General features: G+C 42.3%; 1 protein-coding gene across 2 annotated transcripts in view; it reads right to left on the reverse strand.

Annotated features, from left to right (window-relative positions):
• Positions 1-27,925, reverse strand: part of coasy (CoA synthase) — a 64,044-nt gene that overhangs the window by 13,658 nt on the left and 22,461 nt on the right. For both annotated transcript variants that reach the window (XM_078529535.1, XM_078529536.1), the window contains exons 3-7: positions 23,640-23,854; positions 14,288-14,419; positions 8,183-8,372; positions 6,746-6,810; positions 2,141-2,225 (exon numbers count right to left, since the gene is read on the reverse strand). In XM_078529535.1, the coding sequence (XP_078385661.1) occupies positions 2,141-2,225; positions 6,746-6,810; positions 8,183-8,372; positions 14,288-14,419; positions 23,640-23,854 (687 nt within the window). The remainder of the gene's footprint in view (positions 1-2,140; positions 2,226-6,745; positions 6,811-8,182; positions 8,373-14,287; positions 14,420-23,639; positions 23,855-27,925) is intronic.

The following is a 27,925-nucleotide window of genomic DNA, read 5'->3' on the forward strand; positions in this document are numbered from 1 at the left end:
GATGCCCACCATCTTCTGGGTGAAACGATTTTTCCTCATGTCTCCTCTAATCCTCCTACCAATCATCTTAAATCCATGCCCCCTGGTAATTGACCCCTCAGTTAGGGAAACAAGTCCTTCTTGTCTACCCTAACTAGGCCCCTCATAATTGTGTACACTTCAATTAGCCTCCTCTGTTCAATGGAAAACAACCCTAACCTTTCCGATCCCTCCTCATAGCTGCAATTTTCAATCCCTGGCAACATTCTAGTAAATCTCCTCTGCACTTTATTCAGAGCAATTATGTCCTTCCTGTAATGTGGAGACCAGAACTGTACACAAAATTCCAGCTGTGGCCTAACCAGCATTTTATACAGTTCCATCATTACATTCCTGCTTTTGTATTCAGTGCCTCACCCAATGAAAGAAAGCATTCCATATGCTTTCTTGACCACCTTATCCACCTGTCTTGCCACCTTCAAGGACCTGTGGACATGCACTCCAAGGTCTCTCACTTCCTCAACCCCTCTCAATAACTTCCTGTTTATTGAGTATTCCCTTGCTTTGTTTGCCTTCCCAAAATGCATTACCTCACAGTTTTCCGGATTGAATTCCATATGCCACTTCTCCCTCCACTCAACCAAACCACTGATATCATTCTGGAGTCGACAGCTATCCTCTTCACTATCAACCACAAGGAAAATTTTTGTGTCATCTGCAAATTTCCCAATCGTGCCTCCCACATTTAAGTCTAAATCATTAATATACACAACAAACAGCAAGGGTCCCAACACTGAGCCCTGTGGAACACCATTCTAAACCGTTTTCCATTTGCAAAAACATCCATCGACCCTTTATTTCCTGTCACTGAGCCAATTTTGGACCCAACCTACCACATTCCCCTGTATCCCATAGGGTTTCACTTTCCTGACCAGTCTGCCATATGGGACCTTGTCAAATGCCTTACTGAAATCCATGTAAGCAATATGCTCTGCACTACCTCATCAATCCTCCTTGTTACTTCCTCAAAAAAAGTTACTAAGGCACAATCTTCCCCTAACAAAGCCATGCTGACTATATCTGATCAGTCCGTGCCTTTCCAAGTGACAGTTTATCCTGTCTCGCAGAATTGTTTCCAATAATTTGCCCATCACCGAAGTCAGAGTGACTGACCTGTAATTTTCTGGCCTACTCCTCGAATTCTTTTTAAATAATGATACAACGTTCATGGGCCTCCAATCCTCTGGGACCTCACCTGTATCTAGTGAGGATTGGAAAATGATCTTCACAGCATCTGCTATTTCCTCCCTGGCTTCCTTCCAACAGCCTGGGATATAATCCATCTGGCTCTGGTGATTTATCCATCTTCAAGGATGCCAGTCCCTCCAGTACTTCCTCTTTCACTACGCTTATTCTATCTAATATTTCACGATCGTCCTCTTTAACTAGAATGTTTGCATCATCCCTCTGCTTAGTGAAGACAGAGTACAAAGTACTCATTGAGAACCCTGCCCACATCGTCAGCATCAGTGCACAAGTTATCATGTACATCTCTGATAGGCCCTATCTTTTCCTTAGTTATTCACTTGCTCTTAATGTGCTGGTAAAACATCTTAGGATTTTCTTTGATTTAACCTGCCGACATTTTTTCGTATCCTCTCTTTGCTTTCCTAATTTCCATTTTTACTTCACCCCTGCACACCCATATCCTGCCAGAATTTCCGGCACAAGGTTTCAGCCAGGATATGACCCTGGACCACGCACGTGTCTGAGCTGTGCCAATGGCCCAGAGCAGGAAAATACCAAGCTACCACCAAGCACTGTGCACAGAGAGAAAAATTTTATGTTTGAATATCCAGCAAAACTGGAAAAATCAAGTTTAGAGCAAAGACAGTTAATCAGACATCCTGGCAGGCCATAACTTGGATCGCACTGAATACATAAATTATAACCAGAAGATAGAAAAACAGTCAACATGTCTTTTACATGAACTGAAGCTTTGATTACAGAAAGTAAATTGTTACCACAAAGGGCATTTTGAAGAGTGAGAAGTACAAGTTAAATTCAAACGACTTTACAGATCTTTGTGGCAGTCACTTTTACATAAAAGGTTGGATGTTCAATTGTATTGGCATTTCAATGTTGGATCCTTGGCACTTACCTTCTGCACCAGCATCAGCGATTTTCTGCTTCACGAGAGTGGCAGTGTTTGGCCAGACAATATCTGTTAGACATTTGAGCTTCTCCTTAAACAGAAAGTATATACAATCAAAGTGTATTCTTATCAGGAAATGTGGTACTAAGCACTTCTGTTATTTGGAAATATTAAAAACCATGTGGTTCAAGTAATTGAAAAGTCATCAACACCAACACTAAGGTGGTGATGGAAGGTGTCACCAACAGTACTATCAAGCAGCACTTACACAATAATGTGTTCATCAATGCTCAGTTTGGGTTCTACCAGGGTTACTCAGCTCCTGGCCTCATTACAGCCTTGGTCCAAACAGGGACGAAACAAATGAACTCAAGAAATGAGGTGAAAGTGACTGTCAAATACTGCCTTGATGTCATGGCCAGTGTGTGGCATCAAAGAGCCCTAGCAAAATTGAGGTCAGTGGGAATAAGGGGGAAAACTTTCAACTGGTTGAAGTCACACACAGTACAAAGGAAGATGGCTGTGGTTGTTTGGAGGTCAATCATCTTAGCCCAGGAATTGCTACAGGAGTTCCACAAGGGAGGGTCGTAGGCCCGCTGTTAGGGGGAAATTAAATATATACATATAATAAAAAAGCACACAATAAGAATTTGCTGAACATACTTAAAATCTTCAAGCAGCCATGGATGCTAAACCTATTGACAGCTGAGGGTAAACAGATGGACACTGCACACAAAGGGGCTCTGAGTTCTGTGTGATATACAAAGTTTCACAGGCAGAACCATTCAAGTGGTGCAATGGTGCTTGAAGCCTTGAGAGCTGGACTGGAGATAAAACGTGGCATAAAGTTAGTTTAGGTATACTCCTCTCTCAGATAGGGATGGGGCAGATGGTTTAGCTTAGATATGGGAAGACATACAAAGACAAGAGGGAACTTTGATGAAACACAAACAATTCTGAGTTATGAGAATCAAGGTCTTTGCATACGTGTTTTAATTTTGATTGGATAATATAATTATGTATACACCCTTTAGAATAATTAGTTAGCAAAATCACATGTTTATGTACTCAATAAGATAGTTTTAACATGGTACCTGTGTGTAGGTTACCGATTGGGCATATTCAAATGCACTCAAATGTATAGTGATAAGAAAAAGTACAAAAGTAATGAAATGTGATCAATCTGGGGACTGGGCCTTCATTCTTAGGAATGATTGCGGCTCCCTTGCATGTGCTTGAATAAAACCAGTTAACGGAAGCCTGAGTCTCTCTGGTCACTATGTGATCGTGGATTGTAATTTCTCCTCTTCAACTGGCCTATGTGGTAGTTGCAGGATTGGAGGGAATACCCTCTTCACCTGCCTATCTTCAGCTGCTTTATCAATGACCTTCCGTCTATCATAAGGTCAAAAGTGGGGATGTTTGTTGATGGTTGCACAGTGTTCAGCATCATTTACGACTCTACAGAAGCACTCCATGTTCATATGCAGCAAGACCTGGACAACATTCAAGCTTGAGTTGATAAGTGGCAAGTAACATTCGCACCATACAAGTTAAAAGCAAAATACTGTGGATGCTGAAAATCTGAAATAAAAACAGAAAATGCTGGAAAAACCTCGGCAGGTCTGACAGCATCTGTGGAGAGAGAAACAGAGTTGCACGCAATATTCCAAGTGTGGCCTAACCAAGGTTCTATACAGCTGCAGCATGACTTCCCAGCTTTTATAGTCAATACCCCTGCCAATGAAGGCAAGCATGCCATATGCCATCCTGACTACCTTATCCACCTGCGTTGCCACTTTCAGTGACCTGTGGACCTGTAAACCCAGATCCCTCTGCTCGTCAATGCACCTAAGGGTTCTGCCATTTTCTGTATAATTCCTGCCTGTATTAGACCTTCCAAAATGCATTACCTCACATTTGTCCGGATTAAACTCCATCTGCCATTTCTCCGCCCAAGTCTCCAACCGATCTATATCCCGTTGTATCATTTGACAATCCTCTTCACTATCTGCAACTCCTCCAACCTTAATGTCGTCTGCAAACTTACTAATTAGCCCAGTTACATTTTCCTCCAAATCACTTATGTATACCACAAACAGCAAAGGTCCTAGCACTGATCCCTGCGGAACTCCACTAGTCACAGCTCTCCACTCAGAAAAGCACCCTTCCACTGCTACCCTCTGTCTTCTATGACCAAACCAATTCTGTATCCATCTTGCCATTTCACCTCTGATCTCATGCGACTTTACCTTCTGTACCAGTCTGCCATGAGGGACCTTGTCAAAGGCCTTACTGAAATCCATGTATATAACAACTACTGCCCTTCCATCGTCCATCATCTTTGTCACTTCCTCGAAAAACTTGATCAAGTTAGTGAGACACGACCTCCCCTTCACAAAACCATGCTGCCTCTCACTAATACGCCCATTTGCTTCCAAAGGGTAGTAAATCCTGTCACGAAGAATCTTCTCCAATGATTTCCCTACCACTGACGTAAGGCTCACCGGCCTGTAATTTCCTGGACTATCCCTGCTACCCTTCTTAAACAATGGAACAACATTGGCCATTCTCCAGTCCTCTGGGACCTCACCCGTAGCCAGTGAGGATACAAAGATTTCTGTCAAGGCCCCAGCAATTTCCTGATGAATGGCTTCTACCCAGTGTGACCACGTCGATGGTTTTCCAGCAGGGATGGATAATTGAATCCCTTCCCACCGTCCTCACATTTCCATGGTTTCTCCATTGTGCTGATGTCCTTGTGTCTCTCCAGGTTGGATGATCAGTTGAAGCCTGATCCACACACACAACATGTATACAGTTTCTTCCTGCTGTGAATGGTGTGATGTTTTTCTAAGACTGTGTAACTGGTTAAAGCTCTGTCAGTTCACTGAAACATAGTCTCTCGGTTTGTATCTCTTGGTGATTTTCCTGCTGTTTGAAATCAATTCTCTCAGACAGAACAGAGAATCATTTCTCCTTCCACATTCAAAGGATAATGAATCAAATGACTCAACCAGATCTTGACGTGAAGTTTCGTTTGAACTTCTGTAGATCCACCTTCCTAATATCCTGTGCTCACAATCTCCTAGTACTGATTCATCAGCTGAAGGTGGGGAGGCGGTGCATGGTAATTGGGGGGGGGGTTTCCTTGCCCACGTTTTACCTAATACCATGAGACTTCATGGGGTCCGGAGTCAATGTTGAGGACTCTCAGGGCTGAATTTGCTATTTCCAGTGCCTAGGTTGATGCTGCATGGTCCATCTGGTTTCATTCCTTTTAGACTTTTTAGCAGATTGATACAACTGAATGGCTTGGTAGGCTACTTCATAGGACAATTAAGAGTCAATCACATTGCTGTGGGTTTGGAGTCACATGTAGGTCAGACCAGCTAAGGACAGCAGATTTCCTTCCCTGAAGGCCTTTAGTGAACCATTAGACTTTTAATTCCAGATTTTTATTGAATTCAAATTTCACCATCTGCTATGGAGGGCTTTGAACCCGAACCCCCAGAGCAATATGCTGGGTCTCTGGATGACTAGTTTGGCGACAATACCACTACACGGTGAGGTAGGGATGGATGTTGTCTGTGTGCATGTAAAATCTGGTATTGTGTTTTCAGATAATATTACCGAAGTGCAGCATGCAAGCGAGAAATAGGAAGGGGCCGAGAATAGATCCTTGGGGGACACCAGAGGGTTATCGGTACAGGAGCGGGAAGAAAAGTTAACGCAGCTGATTCTCTGGCTATGATTAGATAGTTAAGAATGAAACCAAGCAAGTGCATTTCCACCCAGCTGGATGCTGGTGGAGAGGCTTTGGAGAAGGATGGCTGCAGACAGATTGAGAAGGACAAGGTGGGATAGTTTACCTTTGTCACAGTCAACATAGGATGTCATTTGTGAATTTATTAAGAGCTATTCTGGTACAGTGGCAGGGGAGGAAACTTGACTGGGAGGATTCAAAAATGGATTTCCAAGAAAAATGGCACAGATTTAGCAAATTACAACATGTTCAAAGACTTTGGAAGAGAAAAGGGAGGTTGGAGATGGGGAAATTGCTTACAAGAATGGAGGGGTCAAAGGTCGCTTTAATTAAGGAGAGGGTTGATGATGGCAGATTTGAAGGAGAGTGGGGACAGGGTTCTGAAGAGAAGGAACTGTTAACGGGTATCAGAAACTGAACATTTGGGTTCCAAAGTGTTTCATCACCACAAAATTTGCCAAGTTGCATTTATACTTGCAAATATTTAGTGATCCAGTACAGTATTATTAATGGTGGAAAAAATAGTATTTCAAATTTCACAAACAAAACAAACACCTTGATGTTTAAACTGCCTCGTTGCATATATGACAGCAATGAAGAATACAAAGCACAAAGAAATTAAGACTAATGGATGAGAATCTGACCCTCAAAACAACGGCCACTTGAGCTCATGTCAACAGAACATTCAATCCCCTTCCTCCATTCTGACAGGAGTTATGCTACCCTAGCACAATTATTCAGCACTATATTCCTCAGACTGATCTAATGATGAGAAAGTGGTAAAGCAGCATCAATTGAAAATAAGCAGCATTTATACTTAGGAAAATTCCACATCACGTACTCACATCATTTCCAAAAACTCTCTTTCCCAAAGCATTTCGATCGATTGTTCCATCTTTCAGTAAAATATCTGGAATGAGAGACACCATGAGAATAATAATTGTAAAATTACTGCAGAGTCACTGTTTATTCAGGAAAAAAAGGAGTGTTAATAAGTGGAATCCCACTAAGTTGTTGCTTATTTACCTGACTTAACTGAATGGGAGTTGCAGTTTAATTAAAGGGTAGAGTTACATGATGACAATGTGGTATTACAGATAACTGGGACTGAATTTCATTCTCAGTTCCCTGCAAAGAGCTGCTGATGGTCCTCAAATGAGTGGGCATAGGAGCTGAGCAAATCAGACAACAGATCATTGGAGCTTTTCTCACTTATGCTGACAGCATGCTTTCCCCCTCAGTAAATGCCAATTTTTTGCCTTCTCCTTTCATGAAGGCATTGCATTTACAGCATGAGCATTCTAGTTCCTCCAACTGCCTAATATTCACATGTGAACCTTGAACCTAGGTGTGCCAGCAGGTAGCTCTGTCTTAGAGATATCAAAACTGAGTCTGATCCTCTTGTTCCACTGACCTCCAAATATCCACTTTACAGCAGACACCACGAAGTAATTATGCCAATTCCAGCAACATTCATTGTCCTGCCTGCAACTGGCTGATGCAGCACATGCTTTGGATAGAACCAAGACATGTCAGTCTGGATAAGTCAGTTATTCACTGGACAAATTCACTGAGCCACCAGTGAAGGCTTTTTAAAAATAAGAGAAACAATAAAAGGTTGCTAATCTTCCAGAAGACTGCAATACTGCCACGTCATAATTTGTAAATGGTTTCCTAAAGAGCAAAACAAAAAGCTAAATCTTAAAAAGGGTACAAGGGAAAAAAAGAAGCAATTAACCTTTATGAAAAGTTCATACAGATTTCTACAGATTTTAGTAACCTGATGAAAATAATTCTCCATTCATTATTTTGGTACTGTTGCCCTGGAACCAAACATCCCCATGGGAAAGAGAATGAGCAATGCAGTGTACCGGAATAAACCTGATCAAAGCAAACAGTTGCATGGGAAAGCATGGCAAGAATGAAACACATTGGTATTGAATGTGTGTCACTGGGAAATGAAGAGACCACACTTACAGCAGGCATCCCAGTATCACAAAGACTTCTATCATTTAGGTTTGTAACAAATGGCTCATGACCACCATTAGGACATGAAGTAAATACCTGATTAGTGGCATATCTATGAGGAGGCACCTTACAAAATGCAAGATTGCTGAGTACTTCAATGTCTCATAGTAACTGTGGTAAATGATGCAAGGTTGTCTCTTTATAATGGTTGAAAAGTGGAATTATTCAGTTCCATAGATAGTTTCTGCAGACATTTCTTTGCTTAAAAAAGTTGAAGTTGGTGCTTTGGTAAAAGACATCAAAGCTAAATGTACCTTGTCCAAATTTCTGAACAATCCTCTGGTGAGCAGCTGTCCCTGGTCTGTAAGTCTCATGTCCCAGTTGGTCAGCATCAATGGTAGTTGCTCCCATTTTCTGCAGGTACTGAACAACTGATGTCTTTCCACTGCCCATACATCCAGTCAACCCAATCACATAAGGAACTGACGCAATTATGGGTTTGTCCTGAAATTATGCCGACACAAGTTAAGGATGCATTTACATGTTCTATCTGAAGCATATACTTAAAATGAATTTATAATTTTGTCACTCCTGTGAAATTGGACTCTTCCATATTGCTATCAAATAGCAGCATCAGGCTCTTCTACGTTGGGTACAGCATAGGTGAGAAGCAGGATAAGGCTCTTCCTACTTCGTCCTAACCTCAAAGGTATAACCCCAACTAAGTAGACATCAACACTTCCCATATCAGCCGCTCTTATGCCTTCTTTAATAAGCATTGTCAATTTAGTTTGAAGTTTTGCTAAATTATCGCTGGTTTTGTGGGATTAATTACATTAATGACATTATAACTTTATTTCAGATACAAATTAGAGCCAGATGCATAGTGCTTTTTATTCCAAACAAACCTAGTTTTGAACTCGGGTCCCAGCGTTAAAAGGGACTGTGCGAATCCTACTGTGTTGTAATTTGTAAATGAAGTTAATCCAAGCTTGCAGCTGAATGTTGGAAAAAGAAACGCATTCCACAGGACATATACATTCTGTTCTATTTTAATAATTAACTGAAAGAAATTTCTACACATACAATGCTGGATGTCAGGTACAAAATGGTCTGACTATGCCCCTGACTAAAGAATTTCCCACTGCTTCCATTCTTGTGGTCTATTGGTCTTTCACATAAGAATATGAGAAATAGGAGGAGTAGGCCATTCGGCCCTTCGAGCCCATTCCACCATTCAATGAGATCATGGCTGATCTTCTACTTCAAAGCCATTTTCCTGCACTCTCCCTGTATCCCTTGATATTTTTAATATGTAGAAATCTACTTCTGTCAGTCTTGAACAGGCTCAATGACTGAGCCTCCACAGTCCTCTGGAACAAAGAATTCCAAAAATTCATCACCCTCTGAGTGAAGAAATCCCTCATCTCATTCCTAAATGGCCTGTCCTTTATTCTGAAACTGTGTCCCCTGGTTCTAGACCCGCGCGCCCCCCCACCCCTTTCATCCTTCCTGCACCTACCCTGTCAAGAATTTTGTATGTTTGAATGGGATCACCTCTCATTGTTCTAAACTCAAGAGAATAAAGGCCCAGTCTACTTTATCATGTTCCTGGGTAGTGCTTGGTCCACAGTACCATATTTAGCTCAGGACCAGCACTGAGTCACTGTCAAAGTCCACCTCATACCTGTCGAAAACTATGTATCCGGGTTGGCCAACCTTTTTATGTGAGGGCTGACATTTCAATTTTTCTCACTCAAGGGCCGATGAACAAATTTCGGAAATATAAGGTTTGGCACAATATTAAACACGAATTTATTTTTAAAAAAAATCAAAGCAATACACTGGTAAGTGAAAAAAAAATTAATAAAAATGACCATTAAAAAATGCCAAGCAGCAATGCTAACCAATGAAACATTTTTGCCTTTTTGCTTAAGAAGCAGAGCTAGAGAGACAGACTAGGCCCTAAGTCCAGGTCACCAGGGAAGGGATGGAGACCGGGGGCGAACTAGGGAGTTAGGTTTAACTAACACCAACCTTGTATTCGCCTCAGTGGAATTCATATGGAAGTGGGGGGTCAGAAACGGGTCGCCTTTCAGCCTGGGTTTTCCTCATCTCCTGGCCTGCTTTGTGGATAGTGTGGCAGAACAGAAGGTAACACTTTTTTTTATAAACATATTCTCATGGTTATTTCTTAATTTTAAACTGGACCTTTCGGCTGAACAAAGACCATTAAAGATGGCTGACCTTATGTCTGTGACTCACCAGAACAAAAGAAGCCACGTCGCAGTGTCAGAAATGTCACACTCGTTATTTCTGAGGAGCTACTATCAGGCCACCTGGAAATACACAGCCCAACTTCAAAGGGAGCTACACAAAAGCCATTTGCATTTGATAGACCAAGCTTGCTAGTGGAGTCTACTAAGACAATGGCATCTCAAACATTCCTTTTAACCCATAACGGTGGGAATGTTGGCAGTCCTGGAGACCACGCTGAATTCCAAGCTGCTTTCGAGGTTGTTTCTTAGAGCAGCATGTTCTGGAACCAACCAGAGGGCAGGTTATATTAGACTTGGCATTTTGTAGTGTGACAGGGTTAATTAATGACCTCAGAACAAGGACCACAATACAACTGAATTTTACATCCAGTTTGAAAGGGAGAAGACTAGTATCTTAACCTTAAATAAGAGCAACTATGTGGGGATGAAAGCTGTGCTAGCTGAAATGAACTGGGAAACTAGGCTAGTGAATAGATCAATAGAGAAGCAGTGGCAGACAATTAAGGGCACATTTCAGAGTATTCAGAATAAGTACATTCCTATTATAAAGAAAAATTCTAAAAGGAGGACCCACCATCCCTGGTTAACTAAAGAAAGCATCAAACTTAAGGAAAAAGCATACAACTCCGCAAAGGTGAGTAGCAGGAGAGATCATTGGTCAGAATATAAAGAACGGCAGAGAATGACTAAAAGGTTAACTAGGAGAAAGAAATTAGACCTTGAGAGGAAGCTAGCAAGAAATGTAAAAACGGATAGCAAGAGTTTGTACAGGTATTTAAAAAGGAAAAAAGTAAAGTGAGTGTCAGTCTCTAGAGAGTGACAATGGGGAGTTAATTGTATATAAGGAAATGGCAGAAGAAATGAACAAATGTTTTGCTTCTGTGTTCACTATAGAGGATACAAAAAACATTCAGTAATAGGTGCAAATCAGGAGGTGAAAGGGAGAGAGGAGCTTTGTGAAATTGAAATCACTAGGAAAACAGTACTGAGCAAATTGATAGAGCTGCGGGCTGGCAAGTCTTTGGGTCCCGATGGACTACGTCCTAGGGTCTTAAAAGATGTGGCTAATGAGGTAGTCGATGCGCTGGTGTTAATTTTCCAAAATTCGCTAGTTTCTGGAAAGGTTCTATCAGACTGGAAAGTAGCAAATATAACCCCTGTATTCAAGAAGGGCGGGAGGCAGAAAACAGGAAACTAAAGGCCAGTTAGCTTGATGTGTGTCATGGGGAAGTTGTTATAATCGATCATTAAGGGGGTTAAAGCCGGGCACTTAGAAGAACTCAAGGCAATCGGGAAGTTTCAGCATGGTTTTGAGAGAGGAAAATCATGTTTAACCAATTTACTGGAGTTTTTTGAAGGAGTAACATGCATGGTGGATAAAGGAGAGCCTGTGGATGTGCTGTACTTGGATTTCCAGAAGGCATTTGATAAGGTGCCACATCAAAGATTATTATGGAAAATAAAAGCGCATGGTGTAAAGGGTAACATATTAGCATGGATAGAAGATTGGCTGGCTGGCAGAAAACAGAGAGTATGCATAAATGTGTCTTTTTCAGATTGGCAGGATGTGATGAGCAGAGTTCCACAGGGGTATGTGCTGGGGCCTCAACTTTTCACGATATACATCAATGACTTAGATGAAGGGAATGAAGGCATGGTAGCTAAATTTGCACTTGACACAAAGATGGGTAGGAAAGTATGTTGTGAAGAGGACATGAGGAAACTGCAGATGGACATAGATAGGTTGAGTGAGTGGACAAAGATCTGGCAAATGGAGTTTGATGTGGGAAAATGTGAAGTTGTTCACTTTGGCAGGAAGAACCAAAAAGCAGAGTATTACTTAAATGGAGAACAGCTTTATAATTAGGAGATGCAGAAGGATCTGGGTGTTCTAGTACGTAAGTTACAAAAAGTTGGCATGCAGGTACAGCAAGTAATTAAGAAGGCTAACGGAGTGCTATCCTTCATTATGAGAGATTTTGAACATAAAAGGATGTTGTGCTTCAGTTATACAGGGCATTGGTGAGACTGCACCTCGAGTACTGTGTGCAGTTTTGGTTTCCTTATTTAAGGAAGGATGTAAATGGATTGGAGGCAGTTCAAAGGAGGTTTACTAGATTGATACCTGGAAAGAGTGGGTTGTCTTATGAGGAAAGATTGGACAGACAGGGCTTGTTTCCACTGGAGTTTAGAAGAGTGAAGGGTGATTTGATTGAAGCATACAAGATCCTGAATAGCCTTGGCAAAGTGGACGTCGAAAGGATGTTTCCTCTTGTGGATGAGTCCAGAACTAGAAGGTGCTGTTCTAAAATTTGGGGTTGCCCTTTTGAGGCAGAGATAAGGAGAAATCTTTTCTGAGGGTTGTGTAACTTTAGAACTCTCTGCCTCAGATGATGGTGGAGATGTGGGTCACTGAGTATTTTTAAGGCAGAGGTAGATAGATTTTTGTTAGGTATGGGAATCAATGGTTATCGGGGGTAGATGGAATGAGGAAATTGAAACACAAGAAGTTCAGTCATGATCTTATTGAATGGCGGAGCTGGCTCGAGGGGCCAGATGGTCTACTCCTGTTCCTATTTCTTCTGTTCAGACACTGGATAAACATGCCTTGTTGAAGAGATTGTGGAGAGGGAAGGTCACATGATCTTAGACTCTGGCTTGTTGAACAAGTTAATATCACCTTCCTGAGCTGCAAGCCAGTCTGCTATTTTAGCATCTGACTAGCAGGCAACACAGAAGCAGCTCTGGCCAGGCTGGACAGCTGGTCTCATCTACCCTGCCTCCACTGAAAGTTCTGTATCATTGCTACAAACTGATTCATCTCTGCATGCCTATTTCATTTTGTGAAGTCAATACCACTGGAAAAGCAAATCTTACACTACCACCAACCTTTGTGAAAGAATTCCTCATGGGACTTTGATTCTGGACTCTGGACCTCACCCAAAACAATATTTATTTTCTCTGTGGTTTCTGTACTGTAAAACCTTTTCTTCTCTATCCATCTCTTAGCATGTGTGCTAAGGGGAAGGTCGCGGACACTCCTTTTCACAATAAAGTAACCTTTTGAGTTCATCCTACCTCGAGTTTGCTATGGGGTTATTAGTTGGAATTGGATCACACAAAAACCGAGGGATTGGGAAATATGCTACTGCCTTTTCAATAAAGGAAACGAATCAAAACACCTGTTTATGAACGGGTAGAGAGAGAAAAAATTAGTGCTGCTTGAGCGGACCCCCATCCTGCACGTAGCAGTAGGTTGTTGGGGGGTGGGGGAGAAGGGTGTGTGTGTGTCTGACTCATATCCAGTCTCAGGGTTCATGCTCTCACTCTCACACACAAATGCACACTTGCGCAGACTCACACACCCACCACCCGGGCCCGTAAGGTTTGGGCATTTTACTGCCAAGGAGGAACCCGGGATGGCTGTGAAGGTACCAAGAAGCATTTCCTCACTTTGCGCTGTCTGAGACTCCAGTTTCCTCGGGCTGGGAGCCGGGCGGGTGCTGTTGCTGTGACTGCTGTCCCTTGTGGCCTCCCTGGCCCGCTCTGCCATCTTGATCCCGTGCTCTTTTGGGGTCCTGCACCTGTGCTGGAGGGCGAAAAAGAGAATGCGCCATGGCCACTCACCTTTACACTGCTCCTCCAATCACAGACTATTTCTCTCCCATATTTGCTGCTATAGGCTCACTTGCAGATCTTCTATTTTCACTTACCTGTATTTTGGACAATGAGTCTGTGGGCCGGATAGAGAGGCATGGTGGGCTGGATTGTGGCCTGCGGACCGTATGTTGGACAACCCTGATTTAAGCTGACGCTTCAGTGCAATCCTGAGTGTGTACTATACTGTTAGAGGTGCAACCTTCAGAGGAGGCATTAAACTGGGGCTTTGCTTGCATCTCAGGTGGAAGTAATGTGACATTAGCCAAAGAATGGGGGAATTTCTCAGTACTCTGGTTAAGGTTTATCCCTTGCTAGAAAGTTGTGTAGCTTTTCTTTAACTTTATCAGTACTCTCGTTTATGGAAGCAATCAATATGCTCACCACAAATATAATCAATTTACCTCTAAGTCAATAAGCAATGATGTTTCCAGCACCACTAATCTCGGAGGTGCTGCACCAATAGATCCCAGCAGCACTTACTTTTGGAGGCACCAGCAAGGACCCCAACAGTCGTTTCCTGAGAGTGGATGAACTGATCTTTTCTTCTTCATCGGCTGTATGATATACATCTTTTATTAAAGAGATTTTATGGATTGCCAACTCCTGAAGAGCCTGAATAAGAAAACATTGGAATCTCTGAATCACAAGCTTGAGTTGAAATGCAAGCACTAAATATGCAACAATAAAGGCAAAGATCATATCAATTAGGGTCTTGGGTTATGTAGTCAAAGTATTATAAATGCGAGGTTTTCTAAGAATTTTTTTTGGGCTGTCTCTTTAATTCAAGGTAAAATGGAGCTGAATAGGATCATGTGATCTGCTATGAGTTTTGCCCGACAAGAAGCTTATATGGCATGGTTACCATGGGGACTAGGGGCCCAGGCCAGATGTTATTGAAATAACTGTGCCAGGTTTAACACCTGAAAACAAAGGCAGAAGCAGATGTTCTTGTTAGTTCTGTCTCAGAGATTGCTTGTCCTTCGAGCAATGATCAGCTGGGGTGTTTGGTAGGGTTTGGTGGTATTTAGGTGACTGCTAAGGCTGATCTGCACCTGGAAGGTTCTGAAGCAAATAGGGAAGGATACCACAGACAATTGAGATTTGGATTAGTTGCTTCTTTGCATTTTCTCTCTGCTTCTCCCAGGACTTAGGGTCGATATCAAAACTCCTATGCAAAGCCGACAGTGAGCAAGAGAAAGAGAGAGAGAGAGAGAGAGAGAGACACACACGCAGACAAGGAACAACAGTTGCTGCAGTCTTCAGCAGGAAAAGGCTTTTTTCTATGTTAGCTACCAGAGTTTATTACGGGCAAAGCCTGTCAAGTGGTCAAAGAGAAGGAACCCACAACAATTTAAGGACATTGGGAGATTTGCCCTGGTGAGGCCAGGAGAAGGAATCACTGGAGTGGGCCTTACTGCTGAAAGTCGATTCAAGAGTTCTCAGGAGGCTGACGGAAAAGATCTTAGATGCTGGATGTTGTGACTCAAGTGAAACGGGGAGAAGTGAACCCATTGGAAGCTGGGAGTGACTTCGGACTGTTTTCTGAAGAGACTGCAATTCTATGAAAAGTGTGCCATGACTTATATGAGGCGTGGGCTTATCGATCCCGTTAAGGCATTAATAAGGATTATCTTTCCTACAGCTCAGAGTATTAGTTACCTACTGGTCAATGTTGCTTTTGGTTTGTTTGTTACAGAAAAAATCTTATAACTTGAAATCTTGTGCAATTCCTTTAAGTTGGTCACTGGGAATCCAAACATCTTTTTAAAATGTTATCAGTTTCTATGGGGATCAAAACAAGAGGAATAAAGCACAAAACACAGCTAGTGGTTGAGTTTGTACATGGTGCTTGTCCAACCCCAACCTGTACAAATCCAGTTGCTGTATTATGAGTTAGACAACAACAACTTGCATTTCCAACTCATGGTGCTTCACAGAACCATTACAAACAACAATTTGACACTGAGCCACGTAAGGACAGGTGATGAAAAGCTTGGTCAAAGAGATAGGCTATAAGAACGCAAGAAATAGGAGCATCAAACATGAAAAGATAAGTAGGGGCAATAGACCATTTGGCCCCTCGAGCCTGCTCCAACATTCAATGCGATCATGGCTGATCACAGGCATTAACTCTACATTCTTATCATTCCTCATAACCTTTGATTCCTTAAGAGATCAAGAATCTAGCAATCTCATTCCTGAATAAATTCAACAATGGAGCATCCATAACCCTGTGGTGTAGGCAATTCCAAAGAATCATAAGCCTCTTGAATGGAAAAATTTCTCATCTCAGTCCTGAAGCTGTGCCCCGTGTGCTAGATTCCCCAGCCAGGGGAAACAACTTCTCAGTGTCTACTTTGTCAAGCCCCTTCAAAGTCCTATATTTCAATGAGATCGCTTCTCATTCTTCTAAACTTCAGAGATTATATGCCAAATTTACTCAGCCTAACTATTTTTATCGAAGTGAATAACCTCACACTTCCCCACATTATACTCCATTCTGCTACCCTGTTGTTCACTCACTTACCCTGTCTACATCTCTTTGTAGCCTCTGTGTCCTCCTCACAGCTTACATTCCCACCTAGCCGTGTATTGTCAGCAAACTCAGATATGGTACTATAGTATTCACAGAATCTCACAGTGCGAAAGAGGCCCTTCGGCCCATCGAGTCTGCACCGACACTTGAGAAACACCTGACCTACCCACCTAATCCCATTTAACAGCACTTGACCCATAGCTTGAATGTTATGATGTGCCAACTGCTCATCCAGGTACTTTTTAAAGGATGTGAGGCAACCCGCTTCCACCACCCTCCCAGGCAGTGCATTCCAGACCGTCACCACCCTCTGGGTAAAAAGGTTTTTCCTCACATCCCCTCTCAACTTCCTGCCCCCTCACCTTGAACTTATGTCCCCTCGTGATTGACCCTTCAACTAAGGGGAACAGCCGCTCTCTATCCACCCTGTCCATGCCCCTCATAATCTTGAACACCACGATCAGGTCGCCCCATAGTCTTCTCTGCTCCAACGAAAACAACTCAAGTCTATCCAACCTCTCTTCATAACTTAAATGTTTCATCCCAGGCAACATCCTGGTGAATCTCCTCTGCACCCCCTCCAGTGCAATCACATCCTTCCTATAATGTGGCGACCAGAACTGCACAGAGTACTCCAGCTGTGGCCTCACTAAGGTTCTATACAACTCCAACATGACCTCCCTACTTTTGTAATCTATGCCTCGATTGATAAAGGCAAGTGTCCCATATGCCTTTTTCACCACCCCACTAACATGCCCCTCCGTCTTCAGAGATCTATGGACACACACACCAAGGTCCCTTTGTTCCTTAGAACTTCCTCGTGTCGTGCCGTTCATTGAATACTTGCCAAATTACTCCTTCCAAAGTGCATCACCTCACACTTTTTAGGGTTAAATTCCATCTGCCACTTATCTGCCCATTTGACCATCCCGTCTATATCTTCCTGTAGCCCAAGACACTCAACCTCACTGTTAACCACCCGGCCAATCTTTGTGTCATCCGCAACTTACTAATCCTACCCCCCACATAGTCATCTATGTCGTTTATATAAACGACGAATAATAGGGAGCCCAGCACAGATCCCTGTGGTATGCCACTGGACATTGGCTTCCAGTCACTAAAGCATCCTTCTGTCGTCACACTCTGTCTCCTACAACCAAGCCAATTTTGAATCCACCTTATCAAATTACCCTGTATCCCATGTGCATTTGCCTTCTTTACAAGTCTCCCATGTGGGACCTTGTCAAAGGCTTTGCCGAAAGCCATATAAATTACATCAACTCACTACCCTCACCTACACACCTGGTCACCTCCTCAAAAAATTCAATCATGCTGACCATCCCTGATCAAACCTTGCCTCTCCAAGTGGAGATAGATTCTCTCCTTCAGAATTTTCTCCAATAGTTTCCCTACCACTGACGTGAGACTCACTGGCCTGTAGTTCCCTGGCTTATCTCTACAACCCTTCTTAAATAGCGGAACCACATTAGCTGCTCTGCAGTCCTCTGGCTCCTCCACCGTGGCCAGAGGGGAATTAAAAATTTGGCTCAGAGCCCCTGTGATCTCCTCCCTTGCCTCCCTCAGCAATCTGGGACACAAATCATCCGGACCTGTGGAGATTTGTTCACTTTTAAGCCTGCCAACACCTCCAATACCTTGTCACTCCCTATATCAATTTGCTCAAGAATCTCGCAGTCTCTCTCCCCGAGTTCGATACCACCATCCTCATTCTCTTGACCCCCTTGGTCCCTTATGGGCCCTAGTATTTCCCTGGTTAACCTCTTCCCATTGATATACTTATAGAATATCTAGGGATTTTCCCTACTTTTACCAGCCAGAGCTTTCTCATATCCCCTCTTTGCTCCTAATTGCTTTCTTAAGCTCCACCCTGCACTTTCTGTACTCCACTAATGCCTCCGCAGATTTGCTTCCCTTGTACCTGCTAAAAGCCTCTCTCTTCCTTCTCTTTGTAACCTGAATATCTCTGGTCATCCATGGTTCTCTGGGCTTGTTACTCCTTCCTATCACCCGAGAAGGAATATTCGGTCTCTTTGTCTAAGTCATTATATAGCTCGCAAATAACTGAAGCCCCAACATTGATTGTTGTGGCACTCCACTAGTTACAACCCTGTCAACTTAAAAGTGTCTTGTTTATGCCTGCTCTCTGCTTCCTGTCCTTTACCAATCCTCCAACCATGCCAATGTGTTACTCCAAATTTCATATGCCTCTGAGTATCAGCCTTTTGTGTGTGGCACCTTAGCAAATGTCTTTTGGAAATCCAAATATCCTACATTTACTGGTTCCCTTTATCTACCCTACTAGCTACATTCTTAAAAGACTAATAAATTTGTCAAACATGATTTCTGGTTTGTAAAGCCACGTTGACTTTTTCTGATCATACTGTGATTTTCTAAGTGCATTGGCTTCCTTAATAATTGGTTCCAGCATTTTCCCAGCAAATGATGTCAGGCTAACTGGCCTGTAGTTACCTGTTTTCTCTCTCCCTCTTCTCTTGAACAGCGGAGTTATATTTGCTAACTTCCAGTCTGCTGGGATCATTCTAGAATCTAGAGAATTTTGCAAAATCATAAACCATGCATTCACTAACTCTGCAGCAGCCTCTTTTAGAACTCTTAGATGTAGGCCATCAGGTTCTGGGGATTTGTTGGCTTTCAGGCCCTGAAATTTCACCAAACCTTTTTCTCTGTTGATATTAATTACTTTAAGCTCCTCACTCTTATTAGCCCCTTGGTTACCTTATTTTTCTGCTATCTAATTAGTGTCTTCTACTGCGAAGACAGACAAAATATTAGTTCATTGCCTCTACTATTTCTTCATTCCCCATAATAATTTCTCCTGCCTGTGCCTCTAAGGGACCAACATTTAGTTTGGCTACTCTCCTTTTTATATACTTCTAAAAGCTTTTACAATATGTTGCTGCTCCTTCACTATCACTGGTCACAATCCAGGTATTCCCTACCTTAGAGCAGTGTGGAAGTACTTCTACCACATGCCTGCAGCAGTTCAAAATGTCTCACCACCACCTTCTCAAGGCAATTAGGGATGGGAAATAATTGCTGGCCATGCCAGACTCCATGAATGAGCAATACAAAGCTATTGAAAATCTGGAATGCCTTCCAAATTTCAGAAGTATGGACTTTATTAAAATGTGAAAAGATTTGGGGCAGGTTAAATGGCTAATACCACAAGGTGATGGTGAAACCAAAGTAAAATATAAATGGAAAGGCAAAAACAAAATCCACTTAAAAGGCTGGTTCATAAACCTGAGGTTCATGGAATGAGTGTCAGTGTCACCCTGAGACAGCATATGGGATCTCACAAAAAGAGATATTGAGTACAAAGACATGGGATCTTGCTGAACTTTTATAAAGCCCTGGTTAGGCCACAACGAGAGAACTGCATCTAGTTCTGGATACCACACTTTAGAAAGAAGGTCCTTGAGAGAGTTCAGAGGTGATTTATCAGAATGGCATCAGGGATGAAGGAATGAGGGATTTTAGCTACAAGGTTAGGTTGGAGGAGCTGTTTTTTATTTGTTCTTAGGACTTGAACGTTGCTGGCAAGGTCAACATTTATTGCCCATCCCTAATTACTCTGAGCTGCCTTCTTGAATGGCTGCAGTCCATGTGATGCAGGTACACTCAGCGTGCTGTTAGGAAGGAAGTTGAAGGATTTTGATCCAGTGACAGTGAAAAAACAGCAATATAATTCCAAGTATGGGAAACTTTGAGGTGGCAGTGTTCCCATGCATCTGCTACTCTTGTCTGCTTTTTAAAAAAGATTCATTCACGGGATGTGGGCTTCGCTGGCTGGGCCAGCATTTATTGTCAATCCCTAGTTACCCTTGAGAAGATGGGGGTGAGCTGTCTTCTTGAATCGCAGCAGTGCATGTGGTATAGGTATATCCACAGTGCTGTTAGGGAGGGTGTTCCAAGATTTTTGACCCAGCGACAGTGAAGGAATGGCAATATATTTCCAAGTCAGGATGGTGAGTTACTTGGAGGGGAATTTCCAGGTGGTGTTCCTATCTGCTGCCGGTCGTGGGTTTGGAAGGTGCTGTCTAAGGAGCCTTGGTGAATTTCTGCAATGTATCTTGTAAATGGTTCACACTGCTGCTACTGTGCGTCGGTGGTGGAGGGAGTGAATGTTTATGGATGTGGTGCCAATCATGTGGGCTGCTTTGTCCTGGACAGTGTCAAGCTTCTTCAGTGTTGTGGGAGCTGCACTCATCCAGGAAATTGGGGAGTATCCATCACACTACTGACTTGTGCCTTGTAGGTGGTGGGCATGCTTTGGGGAGTCAAGAGGTGAGTTACTTGCTGCACAATTCCTAGCCTCTGACCTGCTCTTGTAGCCACAGTATTTATATGGCTAGTCCAGTTCAGTTTCTGGTCAATGGTAACCCCCAGGGTGATGATAGTGGGGAATTCAGTGATGGTAATGCCATTGAATATCAAGGGGCAATGGTTGGATTCTCTCTTGTTGGAGGTGGTCATTGCCTGACACTTGTGTGGCACGAATGTTACTTGCCACTTGTCAGCCATAGCCTGGATATTGTCCAGGTCTTGCTGCGTTTGGACATGGACTGCTTCAGTATCTGATGACTAGCGAATGGTGCTGAACATTGTGCAATCATCAGTGAACATCCCCACTTCTGACCTTATGATGGAAGGAAGGTCATTGATGAAGCAGCATTGATGGTTGGGCTGAGGACACTATCCTGAGGAACTCCTGCGGTGATGTCCTGGAGCTGAGATGACTGGCCTCCACCAACCACAATAATTTTCCTTTGTGCTAGGTATGACTCTAACCAGTAAAGAGTTTTCCCTGATTCCCACTGACTCGAGTTTTGCTAGGGTTCCTTGAAGCCACACTCGGTCAAATGTGGCCTTGACGTCAAGGGCAGTCACTCTCACCTCACCTCAGGAGCTCAGCTCTTTTGTCCATGTTTGAACCAAGGCTGTAATAAGTTTCCTTTGATGCTTTTGTTTTAGTTACAGTACCTCTTTAAGGAGTTGACCATTCATTAATTTGTTTGTTCATTAATGAGTATAAAGAGCCATTTATTGACACTGGTGGGGGGGGAGGGGGGGCGGATGCTACATATTTGTAATATCTCACTTTTTGAATAAATCTAAAACTGAGTAAAGATTGACTTCTGGTCTCCTCCTTCACCAACTGGCTGTCAGAAGTTTAACAGTACTTATGATAAAAGTTTAAAAAAATACTTTCTACTCTGAATTTGATTTTAACCTCCTATCCTGAATCCAAATTTGAAATATCGGATTGACCAGGAAGCCGCTCAGCAGAAGGGCACATTGGCAAGTGGTTGCATACAGTTACTGCCCCTGTCATATGAAAGTATTTTCTGAAAACAATTTATATCATTTGCATTTGATTGAATCAACACAAACTGCCTCTTTCTCCCTAAAGAATCTATTCCACAGATTGGCCACTTACTGGAATAACGTTCCTACAGGAATAATTTTGAATTAGCCTCTTCAAGCACAGACCATTTCCTCTGGTTTGTTCTGCACATGGTGAATTGGTGGTCCTGGTCTACATAAGCTGGTGCCTTTAGAAAGCAATTGTATCTGCTGCACCTTCTATTCTCTGGTCAACTGATGCTTAATTTACATAATAGTTCAAAATCCAATCCTTCCACCCTCTCATTCATTCTGGTTGCTTTCCTCTATCCTTTCAATAGTTGCAATGGATGGAAATACATTTAAAAATAATGGAAATAGGTGGGAAAAGAAAATCTATATAAATTATTGAAAAAAAAAGGGGGGGGCGTCGGAAAGGGGGTGGGGATGGAGGAGAGAGTTCATGATCTAAAATTGTTGAACTCAATATTCAGTCCGGAAGGCTGTAAAGTGCCTAGTTGGAAGACGAGGTGCTGTTCCTCCAGTTTGCATTGAGCTTCACTGGAACAATGTAGCAAGCCAAGGACAGACATGTGGGCATGAGAGCAGGGTGGAGCATTGAAATGGCAAGCGACAGTGAGGTCTGGGTCATGCTTGCGGACAGACTGAAGGTGTTCTGCAAAGCGGTCACCCAGTCTGCATTTGGTCTCTCCAATGTAGAGGAAACCGCATTGGGAGCAGCGAATGCAGTAGACTAAATTGAGGGAAGTGCAAGTGAAATGCTGCTTCACTTGAAAGGAGTGTTTGTGCCCTTGGACGGTGAGGAAAGGGGAAGTAAAGGCGCAAACTGGAGGAACAGCACCTCATCTTCCGACTAGGAACTTTACAGCCTTCTGGACTGAATATTGAGTTCAACAATTTTAGATCATGAACTCTCTCCTCCATCCCCACCCCCTTTCCGACCCCCTCCCTTTTTTTCCAATAATTTATATAGATTTTTCTTTTCCCACCTATTTCCATTATTTTTAAATGTATTTCCACCCATTGTTTTATCTCTACCTTTTAGCCTTTTTTGATTCCTTCACCCGACCCCACCCCCACCAGGGCTATCTGTACCTTGCTTGTCTTGCTTTCTACCCTTAATTAGCACATTCCTTAGATAATATCACCACCTTCAACATCTTTGTCCTTTTGTCTGTGACATCTTTTGATTATCTCCAACTATCACTGGCCCTCTATCCAGCTCTACTTGTCCCACACCCCCTTAAACCAGCTTATATTTCACCTCTCTTCTATTTTTACTTAGTTCTGTTGAAGGGTCATTCGGACTTGAAACGTTAACTGTGCTCCTCTCCGCAGATGCTGCCAGACCTGCTGAGTTTTTCCAGGTATTTTTGTTTTTCCCTTTAAGACGTTGACTGACCTGCTGTATATTTCCCATGTGTTATTTTTATTTTGAATACTTTTTTTTCCAAGTACAAAATTTTCAAATAGCTTCCAATTTGTAACCTAGGCCCACAAATATTGTCAACTGCTACAGTCATATACATTAAAATTAAAAATCTCTTACTTTTAATCTTTCTTGTAGCGAGCTGTTAAGATTTATAGGGTGGTACTTTTTGCACCGATTCCCAAAGCACAATGGCACTACAAATAGCAGATGATGGAACAGGAAAGGCACATATAGAGTTTTTCTGAGTTTCTTCACAAAATAACATTTTGATGTTGAAAGTATCCTTACATGTACCACCTTCTTTATGTTTATATACATATAATGAATTGAGGCAGGCAATGATTGAATATTCACTCTGGTGCCCTGGAGCATTTTACTCTGTTAAAGGCACGAAAGGAATGCAAATTATTGTTGCAGTGCCAGATTCTAAACAGTTCCTTGGTTGTATACATTACATTTTCTAGTCGTTTTCTGTTCACTGCTTCTCCGCCCTTTTGGGTCTCATCGCTAACCACAATGCAGTTTAGGTTTGGATCAGTAATTGCTGGTCCATAGGGATCTCTCAAAGGAACAAGGTCATATTGCACAGCAGGGTTCACATCTAGTAGGAACTTCCTCAGCTTCTCCACACGTTCTTGGTAAGGTTCAATCAGCTCCTTCAGCACCTTTCCTGCAATAAAAACTGCAACTTATAAAACTCTTAAAAATATAATTTTGATCTGCTTTACTTTTTGTGTCAAATTATTCTCCACAGACCATTTGCTCATAACCTAAATGAGTTGTATTGTTCATCATTAAGGTTATCATAGAAAAATAGAATCACCCAATTTAATCCTGAAACACCAGAATGTAAGGTCATAAGAAATAGGAGCAGTTGGCCATTTGGCCCATCAAGCCTGCTTCGCCAATCAATAAGATCATAGCTGATCTGATTGTGATCTCAACTCCACTTTTGTGCCTGTTCCCCCATAACCCATCAATCCCTTGTAGATAAAAAATCTAACTTAGTCTTGAATATATTCAATGAACCAACCTTCATTGCTCTCTATGGAAGCAAATTCCAAAGTCAAACAACTCTAGAACCATAGAAAAATTATGACACAAAATGAGGCCATTCAGCCCATCATGACTACACCGGCCGAAAAAGAAAACTAGCTGTCCATTCTAATCTCACCTTCCAGCATCTGTTCCGTAGCCTTGCAGGTTACAGCCGTTTAGCTGCAAATCCAGGAACCTTTTAAATGAGTCGAGGGTTTCTGCTTCCATCATCAAACCAGGCAGCGAATTACAAGCACCCACCACCATCTGGGTGAAGAAGCTTTTCCTCATGGCCCCTCTAATCCTTCTATCAATCCCCTTAAATTTGTAATTGATCTCTCTGCTAGGGCAACCCCGTCTACTCTATCTTGGCCCCTCATAATCTTGTACACCTCAATCAGGTCACCTGGCCTCCTCAACTCCAAGGCCTCCTCAATTCCAAGGAAAACCTCAGCCTATCCAATCTTTCCTCACAGCTGCAATTTTCAAGCCCTGGCAACATTCTTGTAAATCTCCTCTGCACTCTCTCCAGAGCAATTATGTCCTTCCTATAATGTGGTGACCAGAATTCAAGCTGTTACCTCAGCAGCATTTTACACAGTTCCATCATTACATCCCTGCTTTTGTATTCTATACCCCATCCATTAAAGGAAAGCATTCCATATGCTTGCTTTACCATCTTATCGCCCTGTCCTGCCACCTTCAAGGATCCGTGGACATGTACACCAAGGTGTCTTACTTCCTCTACACCCTCCAATATCCTCCCATTTATTGCATATTCCCTAGCTTTGTTTGCCCTCCTCAAATGCATTACCTCACATTTCTCTGGATTGAATTCTACCTGCCACTCTTCCACCAACTCAACCAAACCATTGATATCATTCTGGAGACAACAGCTCTTGTTTTCACTATCAACTACATGGCCAATTTTTGTGTCATCCGCAAATTTCCCAAACACGTCACCCACATTTAAATCCAAATCATTAACATACACAACAAACAGCAAGGGACCCAACACTGAGCCCTGTGGTAAGCCACTGGAACCCATTTTCCATTCGCAAAAACATCCATCAACCATTACCCTTTGTTTCCTGTCGCTGAGCCAATGTTGGATCCAACTCGCCACATTTCCTTGTATCCCATGGATCTCACTTTTCTGACCATGTGGGGGCCTCGTCAAATACCTTGCTAAAATTCACGTAGGAACATCCACTGCACAAACCTCATCAATCCTCTTTGCTGCTTCCTCAAAAAATTTGATTAAATTAGTAAGACACGACCTTCCCCTAACAAAACCACGCTGACTATCCTTGACTAATCCATTCCTTTCTAAGTATCCTGATTCTCAGGGTTGATTCTAATAATTTGCTCACTACCGAAGTCAGAGTGACCAGCCTGTAATTACTTGGTCTATCCCTCGCACTCTTTTTAAATAATGGTACAACGTTTGCAGACCTCTAATCCTCTGGTACCTCGGCTATACCTAGTGAGGATTGGAAAAATGATCCTCAGGGCATTCGATATTTCCTCCTTGGCTTCCTTTAACAGCCTTGGATACAATCCATCCGACCCAAGTGATTTATCCACCTTCAAGGGTGTCAGTTCTTCCAGCACATCCTCTCTCACTATGCTTATTGTATCTAATATTTCACACTTCTCCTCTTTAACTAGAATATCTGCATCGTCCCTCTCCTTGGTGAAGGCAGAGATAAAGTGCTCATTTGAGAACACTGCCCACATCTTCAGCATCAGTGCACAGGTTACCACGTACATCTCTGATAGGCCTTACCCTTTCCCTCGTTATTAACCCTCAGAAGAAATTCCTCCTCATCTCAGTATTAAATGAGGCACACTTTATTTTTAAACTGTACCCCCAGTTCTAGATTCTGCCATGAGGGGAAACATTTTTCAGCATCTACCCTGTAAAGTCTCCTCAGAATCTAATAAGTTTCAAAAAGATCACCACTAATTCTTCTGAACTTCAATGAGTATAGGCCCAACCTACTCAACATTTCCTCATAAGAAACCCCTTCAGCCCAGGAATCAGCCTAGTGAACTGTCTCTGAACTGCCTCCAATCCAAGTATATCCGTCCTTAAGTAAGGAGGCCAAAACTATACACAGTACTCTAGATGCAGTCTCATCAATGCCCTGTACATTTGTAGCAAGACTTCCCTACTTTTACGCTCCGTTATCCCTTGCAATAAAGGCCAACAATCCATTTGCCTTCCTAATCACTTGTGTATATGTGCTACCTTTTTGTGCTTCACATCCAAGGAGACCCAGACCCCTCTGTACTACAGTCTCTATCTATCGAAATAATATTCTGCTTTTCTATCTTTGCCCATTCACTTAACCTATCCATATCTCTTTGCAGACTCTTTGTGTCCTTCTCACAACTTGCCTTCCAACTTATTTTTGTATCACCAGCAAACTGGTCCTTTCATCCAAGTCATTAACATAAATCGTAAATAGTTGAGGCCCCAGCACTGATCCCTGTGCACTCCACTAGTTACAGTTTGCCAACCTGAAAATGACCCTTCTATCCTGGCTTGGTTTCCTGTTGGTTAGCTAATCCTCTATCCGTGCTAATATATCACCCCCAATACCATGAGCTCTTAAACCTTTTGTTTGGCAAATACTGAATAACTTTTGGAAATCCAAATGTTTAAATTGCTTCTTACATACTCAAAAGAACTCTAATAAATTTGTCCAATACGATTTGATAGGTTGAGTGAGTGGGCAAAGATCTGGCAAATGGAGTTTAATGTGGGAAAATGTGAAGTTCTTCACTTTGGCAGGAAGAACAAAAAAGCAGAGTATTACTTTATTGGAAAACGGCTGCATAATTCGGAGGTGCAGAAGGATCTAGGTGTTCTAGTACACGAGTCACAAAAAGTTGGTAAGCAGGTACAGCAAGTAATTAAGGCGGCTAATGGAATGCTATCCTTTATTGCGAGAGATTTTGAACATAAAACTAAAGATGTATTGCTTCAGTTATGCAGTGCATTGGTGAGACCACGCCTCAAAAACTGTGTGCAGTTTTGGTCTCCTTATTTAAGAAAGGATGTAAATGGATTGGAGGCGGTTCAACGGAGGTTTACTAGATTGATACCTGGAATGAGTTGGCTATCATATGAGGAAAGGTTGGACAGACTGGACTTGTTTCCACTGGAGTTTAGAAGAGTGAAGGGTGATTTGATTGAAATATACAAGATTCTGAACAGCCTTGACAAGGTGGATGTTGAAATTATGTTTCCTCTTATGGGTGAGTCCAGAACTAGGGGGCACTGTTTTAAAATTAGAGGTTGCCCTTTTAGGACAGAGATGAGGAGAAATTTTTTCTCTGAGGGTTGTGCGACTTTGGAATTCTCTGCCTCAGAAGGTGGTGGAGATGGGGTCATTGAATATTTTTAAGGCAGAGGTGCATAGATTCTTGTTAGACAAGGGAATCAAAGGTTATTGGGGTTAGATGGCAATGTGGAAATCGAAACACAAGATGATCAGCCATGATCTTATTGAATGGCAGAGCAGGCTCGAGGGGCCAAATGGTCTACTCCTATTCCAATTTCTTACATTATGTTCTTATGATTTACCTTTCACAAAACCACACTGACTCTGCCTAATTTTCAAAATCATAATTTAATGACCTGCTACTACCTCCTTAATAATGGATTCTATAAAACAAAATATTTAATTTTTTG

Source organism: Cetorhinus maximus, chromosome 25 (genome assembly GCF_964194155.1).
Source record: "Cetorhinus maximus chromosome 25, sCetMax3.hap1.1, whole genome shotgun sequence".
NCBI classification, from domain to species: domain Eukaryota; kingdom Metazoa; phylum Chordata; class Chondrichthyes; order Lamniformes; family Cetorhinidae; genus Cetorhinus; species Cetorhinus maximus.